The sequence below is a fragment of the Macrosteles quadrilineatus genome, unplaced genomic scaffold (genome assembly GCF_028750875.1).
Source record: "Macrosteles quadrilineatus isolate MER2022 unplaced genomic scaffold, UCM_ALF_1.0 Scaffold_17__1_contigs__length_3442018, whole genome shotgun sequence".
In the NCBI taxonomy this organism is placed as follows: domain Eukaryota; kingdom Metazoa; phylum Arthropoda; class Insecta; order Hemiptera; family Cicadellidae; genus Macrosteles; species Macrosteles quadrilineatus.
The window spans coordinates 1153542-1181134 of record NW_026542610.1 but is presented as its reverse complement, the minus strand read 5'-3'; the positions used below and the strand labels follow the sequence as shown (position 1 = coordinate 1181134).

The window sequence follows — 27593 nt, the reverse complement described above, 5'->3', positions numbered from 1 at the left end:
GGATCTCAAAACACTTTTTATTAATTTCAAAACAACACTAACCGCCAAGCAGTAAGCAGTCTAGCAGACGCCAATATCATCAAAACGAAAGACTGAGAGCTGAGCCAGCAGTGCTGCCATCTGTACAAATAAATTCATTCGTACATAGTTGCCATGTTTTGCACTAGTCGACTGATTTGGCTTCAAAATTTTAAAGTTTAGCTAGTTAAATCTTTTAACGAGTTGGCAGAATATGGCAATAACATAGAACATAGGCATAGCAACCAAGCTTGAAATGATAATATGACGTCTATAGACGAAATGTTGTATTTAAAAGTTGAGGCTCGGTGAGTGGCAACGTTATACAATGAAAAAGAAAGCTGTAATTCCTAAAAACAAAACCTCTAATACTTACAATTCATACGTTCATTATATGTATAGCAAAAATAAAGCAAACTTCTTTATGTCAATTGGTACCAACCTCAACTCGGTAGTTTAAAAACCACAACTGAGGACAGAATTGAGCCAATCAAGTTGAAATCATCTTAAAAGGTCCCGGCCCTTTATTAACAAATTTAAAAGTCACTTTGGGCCCGGGCCCCTCTACATGCCCGGGCCCCTATGCATTTGCCCCCCCTGCCCCCCCCCCCCTGTCGACGGCCCTGCTTCCTATGAATAGATAATTTGTACTAGGGGCCACGAGATCCTGCAGTTGGTGGCAACCATTAACAAGACTGGACTAGCGCAACGTTGCAACATCGCCCGTTCACTAACTTTTTACGCTAGCCTAATAAAACTATACCAAACAGAAATTTCAAATCAGCTGGTATTATTAGATTTGGCAACAGCACACAATCCTCCTTCGAAGTCACGTGGTAAATAGGCTCCTCCCTCAACTGCAGACTCTCGTGGACTGTACTGTAAATTTTCTTAAATAATGTAAACTTACAAGAACAATTAAATAATGGTTTTTTATTATAACAAAACAGATGTTGTCTCAGATTTAATAGACATACTTTGTGAAAAATTCTGCATGAAAACAATGTATTTTAGTCTATCAGCATATCCTTTTTCACTAAGTGTTTTTTCTCTTCAGATTTCTTCTCCTTCAATATGTGAGTGATTTCTTTTTTCACCAAATGTTTTTTCTCATCCGATTTCTTCTCCTTCAACATGTGCATCATAGCATTGTAGTGTCGGACCATTCTGAAGTCAAAGTTTGAAGTTTTGCTCTTACACTTTGTCCCTGTGATTCCATTCTTTCCCAGACTGTACGCAGGCTTGTCCCCAGTACGGAGGACAAACAAACCTTTTGCACTGAAACAAGTTTGGTTATCTGATCTTAAATTGTTTTTCGTCATGCTGCAGCGAAAACAGCCGTTTTTGTTTTTAATACATACTTTGCGGATCTGAAAGTAGCTCTTTTACTTCCTAGAGAGTAAAAAGCCTTTTTAGTCCCTAGGAAGTAAAAGTCAGCTGTTGTAAACTCAGTTAGTTTTAAACTTTGTAAGCAATCGCATGTATCAAAATTATGTATCGATTGATTTTATTTCTTGTAGCTTATTGTTGCAGTTTGAAATATTGAGAGTGTAATGTACACTAACACAATCTTAATAGAGGGAACGAATGAATCACTTACTAACGCGGCTGCTTATTTGCATTAGCAAAATTGAAAACCACTTAGAAGTTGTTTTGAGGGGTTATGTTTACATAAGAAGTATTTTTGTTTTCTAACTTAGTTTGTTAAACAATGTTGCAATATGACAAAAAAAGATCATCACACAGGCAAAAGTGTCCTTCAACTCTCGCTTTAGATCGAAAAGGGTCACTTTACGCCCTAGTGATTAAATATATTTATTTTGTAAACATGTGATTGGGTATTTTTTTGGTAATCTGTGAAAAACACAACAGTATTTTGAATAGAGTAACTGATAGCAAGCAACCTCATAATAATTTGGTACTTCTCTGTGTAAGATCCCAGATAGCATGCACGCTTTCTGTAAACATGCGTTTGGTGTGTTTTTCGTTCGTTATTGAAAGTATGCATTGGAAGTTTGGCGAAAACTTGTTTTTGCTTCCCGTGAAAGTCATCTGAAGCTTATTTGCTGTAAGTTTGCGGTAACGTTGCCTGTTGCTGCCTAGCGCTACGACCAGTTGCGGGATAAAAGTGAAACGCTTCAAGTAGTTCACGATGGCTCCGCACCTGTTCGTGTAGCGCTATGCGGCAACAGGCATCGTTTCGGCAAACCTGTGGCAAATAAACTCCAGAAGACTTTCACGGGAAACAAAAAACGTCTTTACGCCAAACTTCCAATGCATATTTTCAATAACGAACGAAAAACCCACCAAACGCATGGATGCCGACGGGGATTTTTCTTTTATTTAACGGCTGCCTTTTGTGGAGAGACTAACCATCATTACTGACATTCGACTTTATTAGGCGCAGGATAGGAACAACTTTGGATATACTCATCGTTAAATGATTGTTTTATTTTAGAAGTGAAAACATCGTAAAAAAAATAAAATAAACAAATTCTGAATCATGTTTTGTATTTGGATCTTTACTATTTTACTTTCAAATGTATTGAACAAATAGTAGTAGTGTATTATATATACACTCCAATTAAATTAACTGTAGTTAATTTATATAATAAGTTATGGGACGTATTTTTTTAGGTTCGCCACTGAAAAGTGAAGGAAAAATTAGCGCTGCTTTTTTCAATAACTCTCTTAATTATTCCTTACAAGTAAATTGAATATCCACTATTATTGTTACAAAGACTTTTTCAAACTTGGAAGGGTTTCGTGGTTAGCAGAGCACGAACGATTAATTTCTCGGATTCACAGAATCTGGGAGAAACCCCTTTCCTGCCAAGGCTCCTAACGTCATTCTAAGAATGGACTGTGTATTGAGGTCACAGAGGGAACAATGCGCGCCCGTCCTTGTAGTACGGGAAGTAGGCAACCCACCCCAAAATCGCCAATAATAGGGCCCACTTTCCTTATTCGTAACGTAACTAAGGTTATAACAAAATATATTTGATATGTGTTATCATTTCGATGTGACCCGTTGCCCTTGCAACGTTTTTTTACTTATTTAAATAATTAAGATATGGTTCAAAATTTAGAAACTGTTTTCCCATAAATTTTCATCAGTATACCTGCTAATTTTTAGAAGCTAATGGTAGAATAATACTGTATTGGTTTTTAATAATTCTGTAGGCTCATATCCGTGAGTTAATTTTTATAGGAATGATTGCATAATGCATTGAGGTAAAATGTAACTGGTTTTAACTTTTAGCAAATTGAAAACAACCTTTTCTTTCTATTCTGTATAGGCCCTACTCCTGCGAAAACAGACGTGTTCGATAATTGAAACCATTACAATCAGCGAAAAAAATTCAAATGTCATATTGTGCTCGTTGATTACAATACGGTACCGATAGCCCTGCTCGGTTGTGGTTAATTGCGTCTAATCGACATTATAAAAGACATTCTCGTGAATATCAAGTAAAGACTTGAATGTTAGTTGTATTTTATAATTTATGAAAAAACATTTTTACTACAAACCATAGAAATTTGATCCCTGAAATAATAAGAACTCTGTAATGTAAAGTATGCAATTAAAGAAAAATAAGATACACTTTTATATGATTTTGCTCATAACTTTAAACTCAGAATTATTTGTAAACATCGACAGCAGATAATTTTGTAACATACTGTACAAACGAAACCACATTAGTTTCGAAACGGCTCGTGACAACGATTTTTCGCTTTTGCGCCACTATATAATATGTTACAACGATATGGTCAAATCTATTTCTGCCCTTGTAATTTTCCGAACTTAAACTTCATAAGTCAAGTGCTGACAGTTTAAGTAACCAATTTAGTTTTTTTCACTCAATTTGGTTTTTTTACTCAATTTTAAATCAACAATTTAGTGTTGTTTAGATGATCAAAGATCTAATATAAATATCGATTGCCGTTATTTCATATTTGAACAATCGTTGACTAAACTTAAGGTGTTGGTCTACCTTTAGTGGCCTATTTTTACTGTGAATCCCTGCCAACGAGGTTCACGCATGCCTAAAAGCATCTTATGGTACTACGGTTAAAAGTAACTCTTTTAACGAGCATGCGTACATTTTGCCCGAAAGAAACGGTTGCAGAAACATTCTCTAAACTAAACAGCCTTTGGACATTGGGAATGGCAAAACTGAAATTTACCAAACCACAAAAGATTTTTTATTTTTCATACTTATGTAAACTACAACCAAATATTCAATCTGGGAAAATGTACAGTATTCCCAGACTTGTCAACCAATTTCAAAGATCCAGAGTGGCTTTGCGACCGTGCAATTTTGGTCCCTAAAAATGAATATGTTAACGAGCTAAATCAACAAATTTAATTTAAATTGCCAGGAGAGTTTTTGTATAATATAGATCAATATACACAGCAGCCACACGTATTTTCATTAAAAGAAGGAACTCCAATTATACTAGCGAAACTTAAATCCACCCAAGCTGTGCACGGAACCAGACTGATGGATAAAATTACACCAAACTTGATCGAAGCAACAATCATCAGTTCAAAGGTGAAATTTTCTTAATTCCAAGAATGCCGATAATTTAATCCAAATTACCCGTTGAATTTAAGCGACTAAAAATTTTTCTCGGTGTTTTGCTTGCGCAATCACAATTAATAAGGCACTAATGGTATTACCTCCGGTTTTAATTTCGAAAATGAATGATTTTCACTTGGCAAGCTGTATGTTACGTGCTCACGTGTTGGGACGCCTAAAACTTATATTCTGTGTTAGAAATCGAATTAAAAAAAAAAAAAATTACCCACTAGCATTAAAGTAAAACAAAATATTCTGCAACTCCAAGAAAACTAGAGTGTACCGCTACCAATAATGATTCTAATGTTTAATTGTATTCACAGGAATGGGAGTCTTTAGCCATCAACTAGTTTCAGCCTGCCTCTCTGATTTTGTAAATAGAATAACGGACAATCATAATTCCAATTTTGTGTGATTTTCGTCCCGTTTTCTACCTATGTTTACTAAAAAGCAATACATCACCCCTCCAATTGCCCCAGCATATCTTAGAATACTATTCAAAGAAAACTACTTACGCAGAAGTGAAATTATTACAATATTCACCAATAAGCATCCGGCAGGAACAACATTTCAAAAGAATCAAAAAACGTTTAAAATATTTCTTAATAAAAATCATTTTTATTCATTACACAAATTTGTAGATAAAAAGAAATATTTGATTTGAATTTCCATTTACTTTTCATTATAGACGTTTGCGTGGATTTATGTATTATTGTCTATGGTTTATAGAGATTTTGACTCTATTTTTGTATGTTATGTATTGAGTAAAGATACCCCCGCTTCAGCAAACCTAAGCTAAGCCAAAGACATAGCGAATTTCAATTTGTTTCATTACATTTTTACTAAAACGTTTCCATAAATAAGACATATTTATTCCCAATTTAAATAACATTAGATTTAACGAGTGCTTAGGTTTGGTTTGCTGCTACAGGGAAGTCAAAAATGGGTGTTTACCAAAAGTCAATAGTATAATATTAAATAAAAAATTTGCCTAATTTTAACAACATAAGGAAAACTACAACAGTTTTACTTTTCTCCATAAGAATAACTTGGGAATTTTAAATTTACACTTTTTTGAATTTTTTCCGTAACCATTAGGCATACAACAATTATACTTCAATATACTATTTCTTTTTTTTTTAAGTTCTACAAAATGGTTCGGAAAGAAATTGCTAAATTTTATGTTTTTAGGGTCAAAAAAGGGAAAATCCCATTTGCGATAATCATCTGTTAAAAGAATACGTCATCTATAAAATTTCGAACAGCTGTTTGGATCAAGATTCTTGCTTCTAGCTGTCACTGATATGTTTACATTTAAAATGTTGTTTACTATTACATTACAGTACTGTGTAACCATTTCCGATCACGTTTGTATTCATATCCAAAACCAAGTGAGATTGATAACCGCGTGGCTTACATAACGGATTTGATTGATCGCAATACCATAATAAGAAGCTGTAAATTAAATTAAATATCTAGCCATCATCCAGGTCGGGAACCGGAGATTCTGTGTGTATCAAGTTGTACATGAGTTTTGATAACCGGGATCAGTGTTGTACAGGACTGGGAAACTTACATTTTTTTAATCATCGGTGCCAAAAACCTACAATCGATGCTTCCACTCATTAACGACATTTGAACATGTTTGATCAAGATTCGTCTAAACTTGATAATTTTGGTTCAAAGTAGACCAAATTTGATCAAGTTTGGTCAGCATAGCATATTAGAACAAGAATAATTTCTTGATCAAATGTTGACTTAGTTGACGAACTAACTAGTTGTTCAGGATTGATCAAAATTGAAGAATTTGGTCAGAGCTTGATCAACTATCACTCTGTAGTATAATGACAGTGTTTTTTTTTGTTTTTTTTTTTTGCTTAAAGACTGATCAACTTTTATAAAACGTGATCTCCACTCCACCCCTGAGACTGGCACGGGCGGGGGTGAATAGTGTCTAGTCTAGTGTGTGTAGACTAGAGGACTAGAGAGGTCAGTCGTGCACCAGCGTCTAAACGTCTCTGTTGTGCATCACTCGGCCGTTCTTCATGTTAAAAAAATTGTTATTCAAGTTGTTTATATTATTCTTTGCAACATTAATTTCATTTTTACCGAAACATCAGCGTTATTAACAGCATAGTGTTTTCAATAAGGAATATTTTCTTAGTGTGCATTATTACTGACATTAAAGCTTCATCAATATAACTCAAGCTCAATTACATAAATATATTTTCATGGTGCGTCTACAGTGCATACAGTGCATTCAGTTAAATTCGGTTCTTTCGTCATTGGATCGCGCATACAGCGGATAAGTGTTAAGTGTGAATACAGTGACCAGTTTTTGATCTGAAATCGGACTCGTCGACACGGAGAAAGCTGCTATAGGGATGCCTGTTTTATTGCCTGTCAGTCAACCAACCCTCTTCAAGTCCACTGCCTTTGTCCATCCACTGCGTCAACTCTGAAGGAGGCCAAACTTTGTCGATCGGAGGCGACGTTGTCAGGAGTGACCACTGACCACAACCCCTGGCTTCCCGAGCGCAGCCTACAGGATCAGAGCCACAACAATTTATGGGGGTAAGTGACCTCCTCTAGCTTTCGACCCGAGCTCAAATTTAACAATCGAGTAGCGAGGGTTAAAAAGACACATTTTTCCCCGCGTGATAATCTATATATTTTTCGTCATATTGCACCAATGTTTGAGCAAACTGTTACAAAACTGAAATAGTTTACATTTTAAGATAACCTCTCAAAACTAATTCTAGCTTGTTTTCAGTTTAATTTGCTAATTGAAACCAACAGCTGTTTCAATCGTCTTGCCTATTGCTATTACGATTGTGTTGTATATTATTATCGATATGTTGAACTATTTACAAAAAGGCAACAATTACTGTAACTGCAATCGGTTAAAAAATCGATACACACTTTCGATACATGCAGATGCAATAGTTTACAATAGAAATGCACATCTGAGTTGACAACAACCGCTGATATTTACTCCATTGGGGGCTAAAACCGATAGGGAGTAAAAATGCTACTTTAGACCAGCAACGCATGCGTTAAAAACAGGTGATTTGCTGCAGTATGACGAAAAATAATTGTACAGATTCCCCTTTATTTTTATTGGCCTAATTAGATTATTATAACTGTCTACTAAAGAGACATTCATTTAAAGATTGCAATATAAATTAAGCTAGGCCCTACTCATTTTTATGCCTTGAATGGACCAATAAAACATAAATAAACTGATCCTTGAGATAGAACCCAACCCTCAAAATTTGGCGTGAATATGATGCATAAAATGTGGAATCATTTAATACAGTATAGAGATTTGTATTCAACTAATTGCTTTTGTTTTAAACTTGACCCATTATCTTTCTCTATGCAGCAATTTTAAAATGTTTACTAGCTCGTTTTCTTGTACGGTACAAATTTTGCAATCAATTTTAAACAATCTTCCTGTTCCTGATGAGCTAGAGAGTTGAAACTTGAAACATACCTCACAAATGGATAACAATGCAATGATAAGGGTGTGTTTTGCGCATCGATCTCTATTATCGATGGTTTTGCGTAGCATGTGTAATCTTTGGCATCATATTCAATGATTTTATTTTCATATTTCCCTTGGACTACGCCACATGGGCCACCGAATTTTTAATGTTTACATTTTGGAAGAATGTAAATATATCAATTTAAGTAAGCTGTAAATAGATTCATTTGACAGTTTGTTTAGAGTAGAGGTTGAGAGGTAAAGTTTCTGCTGCCGGAATATTCTAAAGTTTATGACTATGAGAATAGCAAAAACATCGAATTAGAGTTGAAGGGGTTGGTTATGTATTGGCCTTATAAAATAAATTCAATATATTTACATTAAAAACTAGAAAGTAGAAAATAATTTATAGGCCAGAATAAAAAAAAAACTTTTTAAAATGCCACGTTTTCAAACGAACTAAAAAGTAGCAAATAATTTATAAATATGTGGAGAGAAGTACTAGTAACGTTTAAAACGAAAAACGCGGGTGCATGCAGTAGATAACAAAAGTTCAATAGCTATTTATTTGTAGTTTAAGATAATTGTAAATTAGATATTATTGCATGCGTCCAGCATTTTTAGTTTTAAATCTTACAAGTATTTATTCTCTCCACATACTTATAAATTATTTTTAACTTCTTCATTCGTTTAAAAAAGTGGTATTTAAAATAGTTTTCTATTTATAAATTATTTAGTGAAATATCTGTAAGAATTGGTCCTCTTCTGTTCAAGGGAACGTACATTATAATCGATGATTTATTTTCGATATAGGCTATTGATTTTTTTTATTCCATGATATATATAGATATTGACAAATTGAAAAATATTAGCGGACAACTACGATAAAAAATATTGTTCAGTATCAACAAACATTAAAAAGTAGGAATAAAACTGTTCTAAACTATCCTAACTTATCAAAACTTGCTGTAAAATTTCAAAATTCCGTTTGATAGGTAACCTATTCCATTTCCCACATGCCTTTTATCTTATTAAATGGATTTTTTAAATGGTAACTTAAACTTAGCCTACAGCAATAGTATGTTGGGTTAGTTTGAAATATAGTTTCATTTTTTAATCCAAATAAGCAGTTCTCAATTCGTAGTTTAAATGCGTTTGAATAAATCAAACAGAAGCGAAGGAATATGGATAGTAAAGGAAGCCCAAAATATCGATAAATCGTAAAGTAATCATCGATAACCATGAATGTTCCCTTTAAAAGGAAAGTACCCAAAAACGTGACTGCAGACATACATTAAATTATATAACTTATGCCTATGTTAAGGTTTTTTTGTTAATATGTTTCCAACGTGGCACCTCATAAGGTCCTATGTTAAATTCTCATGACTTTCTTTTTAATTTTTTCACGTAATAAGATTTTTGTTGGCAGTTTTGATAAAATACAACATATTTTTGAGCCAGAAAAGTTAAAACTTTTGAACATTACAGTATTTTATTGTAATTGTTGTATTGCTGTTTCAGGGAATCAAAGCTAGCACTGGAGGATAAACACTACCCTTGTGAGCACCCTTGGCTGGACAAACACCTTAGTAATTGATATTTTTTATGGTTAAATTTTTTATAATTTATTCTTTATTGAAGTTCCCCAAAATATATTTATTTAAAAAAAATCTGTGAATTTATTGCCTGTCCAACATATTCAGTTTTTTCACAAACATTGTTGATTGTAATAATGGTTATATATCCATCAGTCAGTATGCACGATCTTTGACATATTTTTACATACTTTTTAAGATGAATTTTACTCATGCATATTTGCAGTATTATGAAAATCACACCAAATTTGAAATAATTGTAACTTCAGAACAGTTAAATGTTCTCTTGTGTTGTGAAAAAAACCTAAATAAACCCCGTACATTTTTGTTTACAATATTACATTTTATGTTTTTCTATACACAATCTTTTTAATGTAATGTGTAGTTTTTAGTTCTTTGACTGCCCTTATAAATAGTGGCATACCAAGTAAAAACACTCTACTAAAATGGTTTCTACAACTAATAACCAACGATTTTAGTACCCATATTTATACAAACTTGTATTGTATTTTAAGAGTAAACAGCTCCAAGTATACACTCTTAGCTCAACCTCGGTTAATTAATTTTCTCTGTTTTATAATTGTATTCTACATGTTATGTTGTTAAGACTATTTTGAGAAGAAATTATAGCTTTTGAATTCTTAAATAAACTTTTTATGATAAAAGAATGCTTATTTTAATATTTTCTGCTGTCTTAAACAAATTTTGGCTTATGTAAAATGTATTTTTTCTTTTAATATAATAATAAAATAATTAATAAGATACTAGTCAACAACTTTTGAAAACTAAATTTTTGCTATTACATTTATAGAAAAAAATTATGATGATTAAATTTAGCTAAGGTTGAAGATATTTGATACATTCACAAGAAGAATTCTTTGCTAAATTCAACAATGAGATTTAGTGCACATTGGTAGCAGTTAGCAAATCAGCTACAAAGATTTCCTGTAATTATCTAACAAACATTCTTTTCATATTTATATTCAACATTCAGTGCATATTTACAGTAAATTATCTTTGCAATTCATCTTCGTACATGTCATTGAAAAGCAAATGCGAAGCAGAAGGATTCCCTGTAAATGTTTGACTAACATTATTTTCTAATCTGAGAAATAAACCCAGAGCATAATTGCAGCAAGTACTCTTTGCAAGTCATGTACAAAGATTACTTGCAAGTGTTTTACAAGCATTCTTTGCTAACTCGAGAAAAACATGCAGTGCATCATTGGAGCAAGATTTCTTTGCAAGTAATCTGCATTCATTCCCTGCACGTGTTTTACAAGCATTCTTTGCTAGCTTGAGTAAAACATTCAGTGCATGTTTGCAGCAAGATATCTTTGCAAGTCATCTGCATTCATTCAATGCAAGTGTTTAACAAGCATTCTTTGGTAGCCTGATAAAAACATCCATTGTATGTTTGCAGCACGGTATCTTTGCAAGTCATCTGCAATCATTCCCTGCAAGTGGTTCGCAACTATTCCTTGCAACCTTGCTTCAAACACACGGTGAAACTTTTCAGAAAGTCTGAGATGGGGTTACTTTTATACTTGCAGCAAACGTGTTACAAATTAAAATGTTTGCAATGCATAGTTGCTGCAACCATCTTGGGTTGCCTCTGAAAGTTTATTATGAACTAACTGAAAGCTTTCTCTGCTATCTGGGATACGGTATTTAACTGGTGAGAAACAATAAACAACACAATTTTTTTGTAAATAAGTAAACTGTAAAACATATTTAAGTGTTATTTGGTTTCATATTGCTATCATTGAAGTCATTCATGTACCAAGGTTACAAAAAATAAATTAAATCAAACAAAAATGTTGAAATATATTTCCAATTCAACAGAGAAAAATGCCATTTTGAGCACTTTAACAGCACTTAACAGCGATTCATGTAACAGACAATGAAACATGCAGTGATATCAAATCCTCTAAGCTTATAAAGAGGAATTCCATTCCATCTGAGTGACTTTTACAAAATGTGGGATGTGTAGTACATTGGTTGTTTTCAAATTAGTGTATTTTATAACAAGAGTAGAAAGTGAGTCATTATAAATTGAGCACTTTAAATTTGTTCTTGGTACACAAAACACTTTCACTTGTGTTTTCAACGTTTACTTTTCAGTTTGCTATACTACAAAAACTAATTATTTTAACATTTCAAATAGACATGGGCATTTTCATTATTACATTTAGGAACATTTAAAAACTACCTAATAGAATTTTTTGTGTTAAACTTTGTTATGCCTTCTATTAATAGTTCAAATTTGCATTTATTGTACAGTTTTGGTTGTTGCAAATTGAAATAGTTGATTAAACCATAAGAAATGTTTGTTTGTTTATGTCGGCAAATAAAAAAAAGTTAGTAAGCATTATTTTTGCAAAGTAAACATTCTTTTTGTGTAGTAAGCTATGTAAAGATGAATTTTCCCAGGTGATAAACATATAACGAAAACAGGTCATTACATATTTGAGACCATGTTTGAAATGCAAGATTTATCAAGCACTTTAAATGGTCGAGAACATGTAAAGACAAACTTATTTAATTTATGTTTTGAATGTTACTTTTCGCTACACTACAAAGACAAATTATTTTAAAATTTAAAATAGACATTGGAATATTTATTGATTACAGTTAGGAACATTTAAAAACTATAGGTCGGCCGCTTAGAAAGCAGTTGGTTGGTATAGCATTGGTTAGCATTAGTGCCCAGGTCGCTTTCTAAAGCGGCTGACCTATAATAGCATCTTTTAGCCTATGCCTTATATTTATAGTTCAAATTTGCATTGATTGTACAGTTTTCATTGTTGCAAATTGAATCAATTGATGAAACCATAACAAATGTTTGTTTGTTTAGGTCGGTAAAATCCCAAAAAGATAGTAATTATTCTTATTGTGTAGTAAACAAAGTAATGATGAATTTAGCAGGTGATAAATAAATATATAATGAAAAAAGGTGATTTCACAGTAGTGCAGCGAAAACTGTATTTAATTATGTACCAGGATGATTATTAAGGGGAAGTTAACAGATTTATAGCATGCATTGTTTGTTTAATCCACCAGGGTTTGTACAAAGTATTGTTGATAATGAAGTGTAGGTGTATTTGTAGTACCTACACAGTAATAGCTATTTACATTACAAGTGTAGTAAGGACCCTAGTAGCACAAATATATATTAAATACATATGAATAAATATATTTAAAATCTATTTTATATATCTCAAGTGTGTATTAATGTCAATTTTATATAATATTTAAAATATATTAAATGTATAAAAAATATGATTTGAATCTATTAAATATTTAAAAAATATGTTCCAATAATATATTTTAGTGAATAATATTTAAATAAAAAATGTATTTAATATTACTTCCAAACATCCCATGGGGCCTATAAAACATAAAAACACAAAATAATAAAGATTTAGTATGAAAAGCACAATTATCAGTTGAGTAAATTGATTAAATAGTTCACAAAAACAAATTTTGAAAAATTTACTGGATAAAATTTTTTCGGCGCGGACGGGTTTCGAACCTGGGTCCTTCTCCTTATGAGCCTCTTACCTTACCTCTGAGCTATTTGTGACTGTTAATATGAGTTTTCAAATGATAAAAGGGTGGCCGTCAGTTGCAATGGTTGCAATACTTGATATATTTTTGATACCGGTACTACAGTATAATACGATTCTGTTAATCTGTTTTGGCATCAAGTAGTTGAGTTAAATAGTGCTGTAGTGAATAGTGAGTAGTCTCCACGATTACAAATACAGTAAACTACAAAAACTAATTTAAATACTATGACAAATATTATGTAATTTATGGCATGTAAATCAAATAATTATTCTTAGAACGTCATATACAACCGTAATTAGTTTCTTAAAAGGTCGCCAGTCACTAGCACCCTTTCCTAGCCAATCATTCGAGATTTCTATGATCACATTCATTGACACATATTGCAATTAAAAAAATAAAACCCATCAACACTTTTTTTCGTTTGTCCCACATGTAGCTGTCGAACATGTAGGTATACTGCCTCTTAACTATATGCGTAATTTTTTCTTTACGTGCATGATAGAGTGACACCATTCAGAGTTTGTATTATTATATACTTAATTTTAACCCTTTCACAATAGCAATTATTATACAAAAAATGCATGTATAAATTGATAGACACTATAAAAAACAAAAAGATGCCAATTATTTATTTGCTAATTATAATAGATTATAGGCTATGTATTCTACAAATATATCATTATTTTATTATAAAAAATATATGACGTGTTTCAAAATATGTTTATAAATACTTTAAATATATAATATAGTTTCAAAAATATTTTATATATATATTTAAAATATTCTCAACACATATTTTTTTTATATTTAATAGGAAAAATATACATATAAAATATGTATATTATAGATTCTATTCTTATTTTATCAATATATATTATGAATCTATTTTATATATTCAAAACTTATATTTAATTTATATTTTGCATTGCTTTTTGGTAATATTTAAAATATATATTTGAATATATCAAACTATTATTAAAGATATATTATTTATATATTTTATTCGAGGTTCTATAAAATACAACTTTAAATATGTAAAATATTTATATAATACATATTTGTGCTACTAGGGGAGCGTTTTTACATCACGCAGGTGAACGTTGTGCAACGAGCGGAAGCGAGTTGCATAATTCACCTAAGAGATGTAAACACGCTCTTGCGCAACGTGTAACGTACAAGATTTTACCTGACCCGACAATATACACGGGTTTACGTACAATATTTTTCATTATCCATTTCACTCATCGTCTAACAGTAACGTTCTTTTACAAACAAAAGCTAGGTTAGGAAAATACCACTGAAAATACTTTAAAGCATAACAATAACATTCAAGCACACAGCTGATTTCTAGCGTTGAACGCCGATGCCTCCATAGAGGTATATTTTTTTAAGTTAAGCACTCAATGTTATTTAAATGGGTTTCATTACATCACCGAGTGAGTTTTTTTCAACTTTACATCACTCGAGAAGTAAAGAAGTTGTATACATCACGCTTGGGATAGGGAATTTTAACATGGCGGGTTAGGTAAAAATTTAAATTAATTTGTTTCTCAATTCATACATGTAGACTAGACAGCTGTAATATAAACACATGATAGTATAACCATAGACAAATAGAATAAATACAGACTGTCAAAGGAAGGTTCTGCGATGTGACGCTAGAGCGTGCTCAGCAGTGTTCAATTTGCTGCCGTCGTCAGCTCCTTTCCTTCTGCTACCAGTACTAAGTACTACCAAACTTGCGCTGCAGCTGTGTAACTACACGGCAATGCGAGCGGTGGACGCCAGAACATATAATAATCGGAGCACTGATGTTGGTCTTTATTTAATTCTTTATGTCTATGATATAACTCACCTAATATCGGGAGGGAAGCCTACATAGGAGAGTTTGTGTCCTTGGCACTTGCAATGATCTAGATGGCTGTGATTGTTACACTGCAGAGCTGGAAGTCCTGGAGTGATACGGAGAGCCTCTACGTAGTAGTAAAAGCCTCGCATATGACTACAGAATGGGTCTGGAAATACAATCCACTAACTTTAGCTCAAGAACACAGCAACAAAATACCCCCGCCACAGCAAACCTTCAGTCTAAGCGAATTTCCATTTGACTGTTAAGATTTTTACTAAAATATTTCATTAAGCTTGTCAGATTTATTCCCCATTTGGATAGAATCTGATTTAGTGAGTACTTAAGTTTGCTACTACGGGGTAGGGAAAGAGTATTTATTGATCAAATGTTAATAGTACCGGATAATATGAATTAATGTGCCAAATTTGGTCAAAATATATCCATAAAAAAGCTAACTACAACTGTTTTTCCCCCTTAAGAATGACATGGGAACTAAGCGCACAGTTTTTTTTTTTTTTAATTTTCTCCATAACCCTCAATCCTATAACAATGCTTAAATATACAAAATTGTTTGTTTTTTCAGCTCTACGCATCAATAACTTAACTGAAACTAAAATTATTTAGCATTTTTATGTTTTTTAATGTAAAAATATGATTTTTTATTATTTTATAAATCTATAAGACCTTGTTCCCATGATCCCCTTTGGGTTTGCGAACTCATTCAAGTTTTTGCCAAATTTCATCAAAATTACTCGAGTTATATTGTCTTCACTGATATACACATTTTTACGAATAGCTTTTTTTCCCCTCAGGGGACATCAAAATGAAAAATTTAATTGGTCCTGGATCTGGGTCTTACCATGAGGATACCCGGATATTACTGTGAGGAAATTCACTAATCAAACTACATAGATAAACCATTAATTTTTAAAACCTGTGAATAAGATTGAACTCACCAAGTAGACTATTACACCCAGGTTGTGTCTCTCCCGTGTTGAACATGTAATCTGCTGTGCCAAGGCGTTTCTGGGTACCGAAAACTGCAGAGTTGGAGTGATAAAGATGTACAAACTGAGCGTCTTCACTGGACACATGGGCCAGACCTGTCACTGGACTACTCCAGTCAAACCCGATACCTGATGGATCAACACCTGTAGAAACAACAGCATTACAGTAAACATCTGATAGTTCCTGGGTACCGAAAACTGCAGAGTTGGAGTGATAGAGATGTACAAACTGAGCGTCTTCACTGGACACATGGGCCAGACCTGTCACTGGACTACTCCAGTCAAACCCGATACCTGATGGATCAACACCTGTAGAAACAACAGCATTACAGTAAACATCTGATAGTTCCTGGGTACCGAAAACTGCAGAGTTGGAGTGATAGAGATGTACAAACTGAGCGTCTTCACTGGACACATGGGCCAGACCTGTCACTGGACTACTCCAGTCAAACCCGATACCTGATGGATCAACACCTGTAGAAACAACAGCATTACAGTAAACATCTGATAGTTCCTGGTTACCGAAAACTGCAGAGTTGGAGTGATAGAGATGTACAAACTGAGCGTCTTCACTGGACACATGGGCCAGACCTGTCACTGGACTACTCCAGTCAAACCCGATACCTGATGGATCAACACCTGTAGAAACAACAGCATTACAGTAAACATCTGATAGTTCCTGGGTACCGAAAACTGCAGAGTTGGAGTGATAGAGATGTACAAACTGAGTGTCTCCACTGGACACATGGGCCAGACCTGTCACTGGACTACTCCAGTCAAACCCGATACCTGATGGATCAACACCTGTAGAAACAACAGCATTACAGTAAACATCTGATAGTTCCTGGTTACCGAAAACTGCAGAGTTGGAGTGATAGACATGTACAAACTGAGCGTCTTCACTGGACACATGGGCCAGACCTGTCACTGGACTACTCCAGTCAAACCCGATACCTGATGGATCAACACCTGTAGAAACAACAGCATTACAGTAAACATCTGATAGTTCCTGGGTACCGAAAACTGCAGAGTTGGAGTGATAAAGATGTACAAACTGAGAGTCTTCACTGGACACATGGGCCAGACCTGTCACTGGACTACTCCAGTCAAACCCGATACCTGATGGATCAACACCTGTAGAAACAACAGCATTACAGTAAACATCTGATAGTTCCTGGGTACCGAAAACTGCAGAGTTGGAGTGATAAAGATGTACAAACTGAGCGTCTTCACTGGACACATGGGCCAGACCTGTCACTGGACTACTCCAGTCAAACCTGATACCTGATGGATCAACACCTGTAGAAACAACAGCATTACAGTAAACATCTGATAGTTCCTGGGTACCGAAAACTGCAGAGTTGGAGTGATAGATATGTACAAACTGAGCGTCTTCACTGGACACATGGGCCAGACCTGTCACTGGACTACTCCAGTCAAACCCGATACCTGATGGATCAACACCTGTAGAAACAACAGCATTACAGTAAACATCTGATAGTTCCTGGTTACCGAATACTGAAGAGTTGAAGTGATAAAGATGTATAAACTGGTAAAGATCAGATAGGAAAGGCAGACAACTGCACTAAGGGGCATTTAAAAAACATATTTTTCTAATTATTTTATAATAGGTCTGCTACTAAATTAGGAGAAAGCACAATAAAAAACAGAATACTGGCCCATTCACCAATGTTTTCCTTTTTGACACTCTGAAATTAACGTATTTTTCTAGTCATGCAATAACTGCTGTTTTTGAAGGTTCAGCTATCCAGAATTTGTGTCAAAAGTTCCAGAACGCGGTGGATTAGCAAGCTTTACCTATGTTTTATTTTGTATGGGATCCATCAATTTGCTATATTTAACATGTAATATTTTGTAAAATTGGGAACTACTTGTCCAATCAAAAATGTAAACTACTGCAGTTAAGCACTGTATAATAAAAATTAATAACTAAAATTACCCTATTGAAACAGAATATTTAATTGTACATAAACGACAATATGTAATTTTCAATCCAAAACTGGGCACAGTTTTAATGAATGAATTGGATGCATATTTCTCTATAGGTAAACTTACAACCTATTGAGTGATACAAATTCTTTTTTTTTCTCAATTTTATTCCCTCGACCCTCTCTTTTATCATACCCCTATTATAAATTATTTGTGAGTTATGAAATCCTTAATTATTTTTAACTAGCTCTTACCCACGGGCTTCACCCCGTTTGACTCCATAAGTATTAAAAAAAATTATTGATTGGTTAAGTTAAGCTGAAATAAACAAAACAAAATACAAACAAATAATCACACCTGATTTTAATAAGGTACCTAATAAATTGAAAGAATAACAAACAAATAAGTACAGATGAGGTATTTTTAACCTTAGGTATATAAAAAGTTCCTTTTGGAAAGCAATTACGACCTTCGGGCAATGTATGGAATAATGAATAGTTTTGCGCAATGTTTCTCGTCATGATGAAAATTTTAAGTATACCGTATGCTTTATGTGAGTGTGACTTTTAGTTTTTTCAAAAGTTCATGGGTAGTTTGGGCTTTATATAATATGGATTTTTATTACATCATCACCATCTTAAGTTTTTAAATCCAAGACCATTACCTGTGATGGATTGGATTAGTCCGTTGACCCTACGTCCCAAGTATCCAGCTATCTGAGCTCCGAGGCTGAATCCAACCACATTTATCTTAGCTGGAGTGATGAAGCCAGCGTCACACGCAGCATTTATGAAATCTCCCAGAGCTTCTCCTACTGACTAAACATTCCAATTTGTAAAATAATTATAGTTTTCCTTTTGCTTTGGATATGCTGAAATAGATATAATTTATACATGGACCAGTAGTTGGTTTTTCACTGATTGAGGACGTCAGCCTCTCAAAAGATGTGATGCAGTTTAATTTATATTTTCTTGTTTGATTCTAAATAGTATACATTATTATCACCCAAAATTCCCCTGCTGTTGGGTGTATTTTAACCCAAATATGAATAAAGTACCTGGGGATCGAGCCATGGCTCAGTGTAGTTTATTTTGATTGTAAAAGCAATATAAAGGAAACTCACGTTTTATTTACAACTAATTTTGGCCTTTATTATTTAAGTTTCAGTGTATTTCAATAATTTATTATGATGGAAATTTTAACCTGGCAATCCTCAAGACATTAATGTATTTTACAGTCAATGAAAGGTCGCTCATTTATAATACTTGCATAAACATTGATTTGACATTTTGTTTAAATTAAAACAGCTGATTACTTTGGGGATTAAGTTTTAGTAGGAGAGAGCCAAGTTAAATAATCAGTACTTGGAACTATTTTCACCTATATTGAGTTATATTCAGTGTAATCTTTTGCTCAATAGTAAGTAGTAACAACTGATATTTTCCCTTTTGTACTGTATTTTGTAATAAGCTATAACTGTGGTTATGAACACATGCTACAACTTACAATAAAGCTTTTGTTTACTTTTTCCTTGTTATTTTGTTCAACCAACATGGTTACTTAGCAAACCATAAGCCCAATATTAAAAAGTTTTGACTTTCAATTTCATTTTTTTACGTAATTAGATTTTTGTTGGAAGTTTTAACTTCATTAAACAAGAAATTAATCATTTACAACATTTGAAGGAGATCGTCGAAGCTGTTTTCGAGATCTTTGTGCAAGCATACATACATATTAGAGTATAGGTAAGGGTAAGTGTAGAATAGATGTAGATGTCTTATGTAGCTTTTCTCATTAAGACCTGCAGTTTTTTTTACGAGGATCACTTATTAAAATTTATAATGCTCATTTATAATACTTGCATAAACATTGATTTGACATTTTGTTTAAATTAAAACAGCTGATTACTTTGGGGATTAAGTTTTAGTAGGAGAGAGCCAAGTTAAATAATCAGTACTTGGAACTATTTTCACCTATATTGAGTTATATTCAGTGTAATCTTTTGCTCAATAGTAAGTAGTAACAACTGATATTTTCCCTTTTGTACTGTATTTTGTAATAAGCTATAACTGTGGTTATGAACACATGCTACAACTTACAATAAAGCTTTTGTTTACTTTTTCCTTGTTATTTTGTTCAACCAACATGGTTACTTAGCAAACCATAAGCCCAATATTAAAAAGTTTTGACTTTCAATTTCATTTTTTTACGTAATTAGATTTTTGTTGGAAGTTTTAACTTCATTAAACAAGAAATTAATCATTTACAACATTTGAAGGAGATCGTCGAAGCTGTTTTCGAGATCTTTGTGCAAGCATACATACATATTAGAGTATAGGTAAGGGTAAGTGTAGAATAGATGTAGATGTCTTATGTAGCTTTTCTCATTAAGACCTGCAGTTTTTTTTACGAGGATCACTTATTAAAAGCCCAGAAGATCAAGAGAGCAGCTCGGTCCGGTTTTGAACCTTCCGAAAGCAGAGCCGGCCTTAGGCATGTGCGAAAGGAACGGCCGCACAGGGTCCGCGCCTTGGTGGGCCTACTTTTGGTGCAAAATACAAAAAAAACTTAGAAAACTTACCAAAACTTAAAAGTCAACAAAATTTACAGAAGTAATGTCAATTATAAAAAAATAAAACGGGGGAATGCAATTACTAATTGAAGTATAGTTGAGAGGGTACGTACAAGATTATATGATTTACAATGGATTGTACTTTTAGTTATTCATAATTAAAAAATGGTGTGTAGGAAGAACAACTCACTTTTCAACAGTACCCTGTGTCAATGGTCAATAATTGAACAATGTTTATGTTTAAACAACTGCCTCCAGCTAAAAAACACAGTTAGCAATGGAGTATCTTCTAAAACAATATTCTTTATATAGTCAAATATATATTCTATTTATTTATTAATGTATTGTTCATTCAATGCACAGCATTTTCCTTAGGGGGAACAACATTTGCAGATACTGTATTTTATTCATCTAATAATATTTTATAATGGTTTGAATTTTATGGAAATAAAAATATTATCCTTTGTAAGAAATATACAATGCAAGATTACTTTAAAGATTGAATAGGCCTACATCAAACATTTGTTCTTATGAACAGCTTAAGAACATTTATTCTTATGTCCATAGCAATAACATGGAAATCTTTTTAATACCTTGTTTAAAACAGTGACATGTTGAGGAAAATCTTTGTAAATAAAACTGGTTTTATAGCGAATACTACTGTGGAAATGTATTAGCGAATTTCCCCATAGGGAAGTAGCTATTACCGTAGGTGGCACGGTAAGACCTAGACCCGGGACCGATTTACTTTTTCATTTTGATGTCCCCAGAGGCCAAAAACACTATTCGTTCAAATTTTTATATATGTATATATATATATATATATATATATATATAGACTTATCTATATATATAAAAGGCAAAGCCCTCACTGACTGACTGACTCACTCATCACTAATTCTCCCACTTCCCACTTACCTAGGAGGCTGAAATTTGGTACACTGATTCTTTAGGCATTAAATAGGAAAACTGAGTGGTTTTTATCCTGATCGGACTCTCGGGCTCCGCCCCAGTGGCTCTGGAGTTTCCCATGTTAACCTAATGAGTACTCATATTTAAATGGAATTAATGAATCATAACAGCTGTTTCAATTAAACAAGTTGGTTCTGTTCTGTGATGTTCAATAGCATTAAAGTTACTAGGATTACCAACAGAGTGCAGCACTATTATTTTTTTTAAATTATGACAACAGCTAATTTGCAACCAAAAGATGAGTGAGCGCAGCGAACGAACTTCAACCCGGAGGCGAGTTAGCGTAGCGAACGAGCTAACCTGAAGGCAAGTGAGCGCAGCGAACGAGCTCCAACCGTAAAGGTGAGTGAGCGTAGCGAATGAACTTCAACCGGACGTGTGAGCACAGCGAACGAGCTCCAACCTAAAGGTGAGTGAGCGTAGCGAACGAACTTCAACCAGGACGTGATTGAGCCATGCGAACGAGCTCACATATGAAGTTAAACGGGGCAAAGCCCGCGGGTACAGCTAGTATATATATATATATACGTCCGTGAACGCGATAACTAGAGTAATTTTTGTCCGATTTTGATGAAACTTGGTTTAAAGGTGTAAAGCAGGATAAACTTGAATGAGTTCGCGAACCAGCACGATCGGACCATGGGAACGGGGCTTTACGGGGGGTTTTATGGGGTAAAAATTGGTTTTTCTCACTTTTGACCCTCAAAACACAAAATTTCCTAATTTATCTTTAGACCTTTTTAAAGAGCTTAAAAAAACAAATAATTTAGTATATAAAAGTATTTTTGTTCGATTATTAGTAACGGAGAAAATTAAAAAAATTGTAAATTTAAAATTCCCATGTTATTCTTATGGAGAATATTGTCAAATGTTGTAGTTTGCTTGTTTATGAATATATTTTGATCAAACTTGGCAAATTTATTTATTTTGTACTAAGCTATCAACATTTTACTCAAAAACACACTTTATTAGTTTCCTTGTAGCAGCAAACCTAGGTACTCGTTAAACCTAATGTTATTAAAATATATTTAACTGAAAATCAATTCAGACAAATGGAAATTCGCTTAGTCGGCAGGTTTGCTGCGGCGGGGGTATTTTTATTATGTTGGTAAGCAGAGTGGTTAATCACTTAGATACCTATACAAATTGAGTGATTAGATACAAAAGGCATCACACACAATTTTCATAAACTGATTCAACTACATCCACTTAACCACTCAGTGCTTTTTAAAGATAAACCACCCAAGTTGAATGCTGCTAGTTTTCACACAGGACTTTGTAACCATATTTTGATAAACCCTCTCCATTTGAGATGTTCAATAAAATAGATTTATATAAATAGGTATCATTATTTTACTGACTCTGTGACTCAACAATATAAAGTTACCTTACCTGTACATTAATTGCTGGCCTGATGTAGAAAAAGTTCTTAACATTGAATGAAAATTGTTGTGGAAGGTCAACCGCTACGATGTTGTATTTTTCATGAAGTTTTCGGCTCAACAATGCTGAAAAATATTAAATTGTAACTCAGAACTTCTATCTTGGATTAATTAGACTACATGTTTCTTGTGTTTGCGTTTAAGGTGTTATCATATTTCATATTCAGGGTTTTTGTAGTTTTAATTTCTCTTGGTAATATCATTAATGTTTACTTGCATGATAAGTTAAAATTGTAAACCTGAGAAAAGTGAACAATATTAAGACACTTTAGTAGCAAAACTGTCTCAAACGACATAAAAGAATTATGAAACAAATGAAAGTGATACTACAGTAATACTCCTATACTGGAAAAGTTGTCTGAAATAAACAAGCATCTTGTCAAACGTACCAACTGCCAGAGAAAAAACATAAATGCGAATTCAAATCCATAAAGCAACTGTTTTCTTCTTGGTAGACAAGAAAATAACATAAAGACTTATGTTGAAGTGATATGTTTCACGGTAACCACACAAAGGCTCACTTTGCTAACTGGTTCAAATCTATCTTTCTACATGTTTTTGCTTTCTGGACAGCGACAAATATTTTAAGGGAAAAGGAATTAGTTAAGAAAATAAAATAAATAATTGCTAAGCAAGTAACATTGCCAATACCTTGGACTGTTTGCAGTATCATATTGTCCTGGTCTGTGTCATATCCGAGGATAATCACAACCATGTCTAGTGCTGAGTTGTACTTCTCATCATAGAATAAACCTCCAGCTTCATGCAGACTCCATGTTTCATAACTCTCATCTACCGAACTACACAGCGTAAACTGTTGTTGAGTGGCGAACACAGGTAAGCGGTATGTAATAAAAAACTATTTAATATTCTCAGTTAAATATTTAACATTATGGCTAATACAGGGTTAAAATGTCTTTGACCTCCTACAACTAATTTTACCAAAATAATCTCAGCATATTACATAAAGGTTATAATCATCAAAACTTTGATGATATTATCATTAATGAATATTAAACAAAAATATGTTATTGACTTAACTGTGACTCCCTGCGGCATTAATACTGTTTATTTCAACTAGACATATTTTAATTTACTTTCGGTAGTCAATTAAATTTCACAACTATTAACATTGTTGATTTTATCAGTTTGTTGTGTAACAGGTAAAAAAGGTCTTATCCTTCATTGCTATTTGGAATTCAAATTAAATTTATTATGTATGTGAAACCCAAATTATTGGGAATGCATGCATTTTAGCCTATAAAGAATATTTCAATGTTTCAAACATTAATTTTTTTTATTGCATCACACCACACATAATCGATGACTGTACCCTTATAGTTTTTTTTGTGACCAATATTATTTCTTTACTATCCTACAAACTTACTACAGACGTATTTTTATGTCATCATGAGTATTCCCTGCCACAGCGGAGCCTAGAAAAATAATTAAAACATTAATTTGAAAAATTTTTTAACATACCTAAAAATATTGTATTGCACCATAATCATACAGGGTTGGGCATAATTATTATGGATACCCCTATTAACTTTTTAATGGGGTACACAAAAAAAACCAATCTCTGCACACCTCTATCATAAAAGTAGGTACACTTGTTTTTGGTATCCCAATTTTGTATGGAACCTTAAAGCTGGGTTTTCCTAGGCGCGGAATCGGCGAGCGGAGAGAGGAACGCGGAGAGCGGACTCCACTTGTCTTAGGCAATTTAATGTTACTGTTTTCCTAGAAGCGGAGCGGACTGCCATGTTAATTTCAATTCCGCTCTCCGCTCCTCTCTCCGCTCCTCTCTCCGCTCTCCGCTTCCGCGCCTAGGAAAACCCAGCTTAAAATGGGAAATTTTGTGGGCAGCTCATAAATGTTAAATTTAAAACCTCGTGTTGCACATTATATTTTTCCTACAGTTACTATAAAGCATAGAAATAATTAGTCTTTCAAACAGTAAACAACACGTTTTAGGTTAGGTTAAATCCAAATCCAAGCGTTGATCAAAATGGGAAACAACTGTATCAGCTGATCGCTAGATCAAGAAGTATCTTTAAGTGTTGCCAACCTATTTCAAAGCGTACACGGATTACGTGCATAATAAAAGCACGCTGTTTTGTGTTGTTTCGTTGGAATACTGACTGGTGCTCGGCAAAAACAAGAGTGCGGAAAAAGTAAGTAAATGCAACAATTAGCAACTTTCTATACTACACAGTTAGTGTAGTGTAAGGTCCACTTTGTCAGGTGGCTCAAAAAAAATTGTTCACTTTCGCGTCCACTCCCCGTTGCAAAGCACGGGTATACAGCAGCAGCTAGTAATACAAATAATAAATAAATACTAGTGCACCTGTTGCTCGAACTCGAGCAATTGCAAAGTATTCCAGGTGTTATTTCAAAACGAATAACAGTCATAATTTCCGAAGACTTCAACTCAAAGATAATGTAATCAATCACTCGACTCCAAACAAATTATTCGTCTGTAAACAAAATATTTTCTTCAAAAGAAATACATTGGGATTTTGAAGGCCTGTGGGGCAAAGCCCGAAGACTTTTATTACAGGAATTGGTGAAAGGGGGCGTCTACACAACACCCCAACCTCGTTTGTAAAAATCCGTCCATTATTAACGGAGGAGTAGGGTTTCGTATAAATCGTCTTCACGTATTATATATAAGGATTATTTATGTATTTATTGCTTTAGTATAATTTGTTTACATTGTATAGCAGACGTAAATAAGTTACACAACAAGATAGGGAAGTTAGGAACAAGGGTGATTTATTCATAAAATCTATGTTTAGTAGCCTAATACACGTAACAGATTAGTAAGAAGTAAATATATATTTTTTTAAATTTGATCGAAATATATTCATTGACAAGCAAACTATGTTTTGCACCAAATTTCATCACAACCAGATGATTTTTGTTCGAGTCATCGTGCTACAATACACAATATCAAATTTTTTCTTCAATATTTGTAGAGAACGATAACCAATAAAATATAACTTACCGGTATTCATTTTTTAAATTCAAAATTACATTCCTATAAGGTTTTTATTTATTCGTTGTACAGCTCTGCACTGTATTTATCAACAATATTCTAGATTTGCTAATAACAATATTGTAGAGGTCAACATTTTTTAATTAAATGGATCCATACTGTGAGTCCTAATTGGTTAACGTTAATGTACACAAGGAGCTTAATGTAGTTTGCCATCGCCATAACGACCGAATGAAGTACCTATGGTTTAGTTATTTCTAGAGCTTCTTGTCTACTCATACTACTGATACGTTTGCTAATCAATTATGTATTTTTCAAACGTGTAGATATATTGCCTAACTTAATTATATTACTTCTAAAACTACACAAATCTCATGTCCGAATTTTGGTTATGCAGAGTTGAGATTTGAGTAGCTAATTTATTCCTTGTATACAAGATTGAGATTGTGAGAAAAAGAAAATTTAACTTAAATGACTATATAAAAAAAATAGTTATTTGTGCAACTAGTGAGAAAAGTAAGCAATTGACTCACTCGAGAGAAATTCTTACTCACGAGCCGTGGGCGAGTGAGGAATGGTTTCTCGAGTGAGGCAATTGTACTTTGAACTCGAGTTGCACATTATACTTTTCCTACAGTTACCATAAAACAAATAAATTGGTGAAGAAACATAACCTATTTTTACACAGAAGTGAACTTTTAATATAACATTTAATGTGAAGTGACAAATACAACAGTACAACAGCTGACCAGCTGATTTACAGCCAGTGCTGCCAACATATTTATCGCGCATACGACGTTGCCTGCATGTTACGCGCTCACTATTTCGTGCCTTCACGTTGAAAATCTGGAGTGAGACAAAGTAATTAGAGTGAGACAATGTTAACATTGTCTTACTGATGAGCGAATTGGCCACTTTGCTTTCTCAAATCAGTGAGAGAACATGTACATTGTTAGGTAACTGTAGGAAAAAGATAAATCGTATGCAAACCTCTACACTTTAATCGTATATTCAGGCTGTAAAGTGGTTTTAGTATAGGGACAGTGTAACCATACCAAACCATATTATTTCAGTTATTTGTTACGAAAAATACGAAATTAATTTGTTTATTTTGATGAGCATTGTGGACATTATTCGAATCTATATATAAACTTTAAAAGATTGTTTACTCACTTCTATTACGATAGACCAATTAGCACATCTTGTACTATAATTGGTTAGTGCTTATTGAGTTACATTTTAACTGTACTACAAGTGATTAAGGACTTAGCAAAATATAGTATTTTCGTGTAGAAACAAATTGACAACAATTCTTAGCCGACATAGTAGAATAACGGGATGCCAAAAGCTACCAAAGTAGGCCCTACCTGCCTATTTTGTGATTTTATTACAGTACGTCTAAATACGAAATATCAACAACAAATACCATCCAATCTCTAAAAAAGAGTTTCAGTGCAACCTCTATTTAAGTGCCGAACTAATTTAATAATAAGTTAAACAACATTACCAACAATAAATAAGAGCACCGCTAACCAAACCATGGT

The 27593-nt window shown here is 33.4% G+C and overlaps 1 protein-coding gene across 1 annotated transcript; it reads right to left on the bottom strand.

Annotated features, from left to right (window-relative positions):
- Positions 1-969: 969 nt before the first annotated feature.
- Positions 970-27593, bottom strand: LOC129005210 (mucin-4-like). Its single transcript, XM_054434043.1, has 8 exons — positions 27557-27593; positions 24436-24484; positions 23700-23848; positions 22999-23114; positions 18727-18880; positions 16062-17576; positions 15112-15271; positions 970-1296 (listed from the first exon to the last, which is right to left on the bottom strand). Exons 1-8 carry the CDS (start codon positions 27588-27590, stop codon positions 1029-1031), a joined length of 2445 nt encoding a protein of 814 aa, XP_054290018.1. The 5' UTR covers positions 27591-27593; the 3' UTR covers positions 970-1028.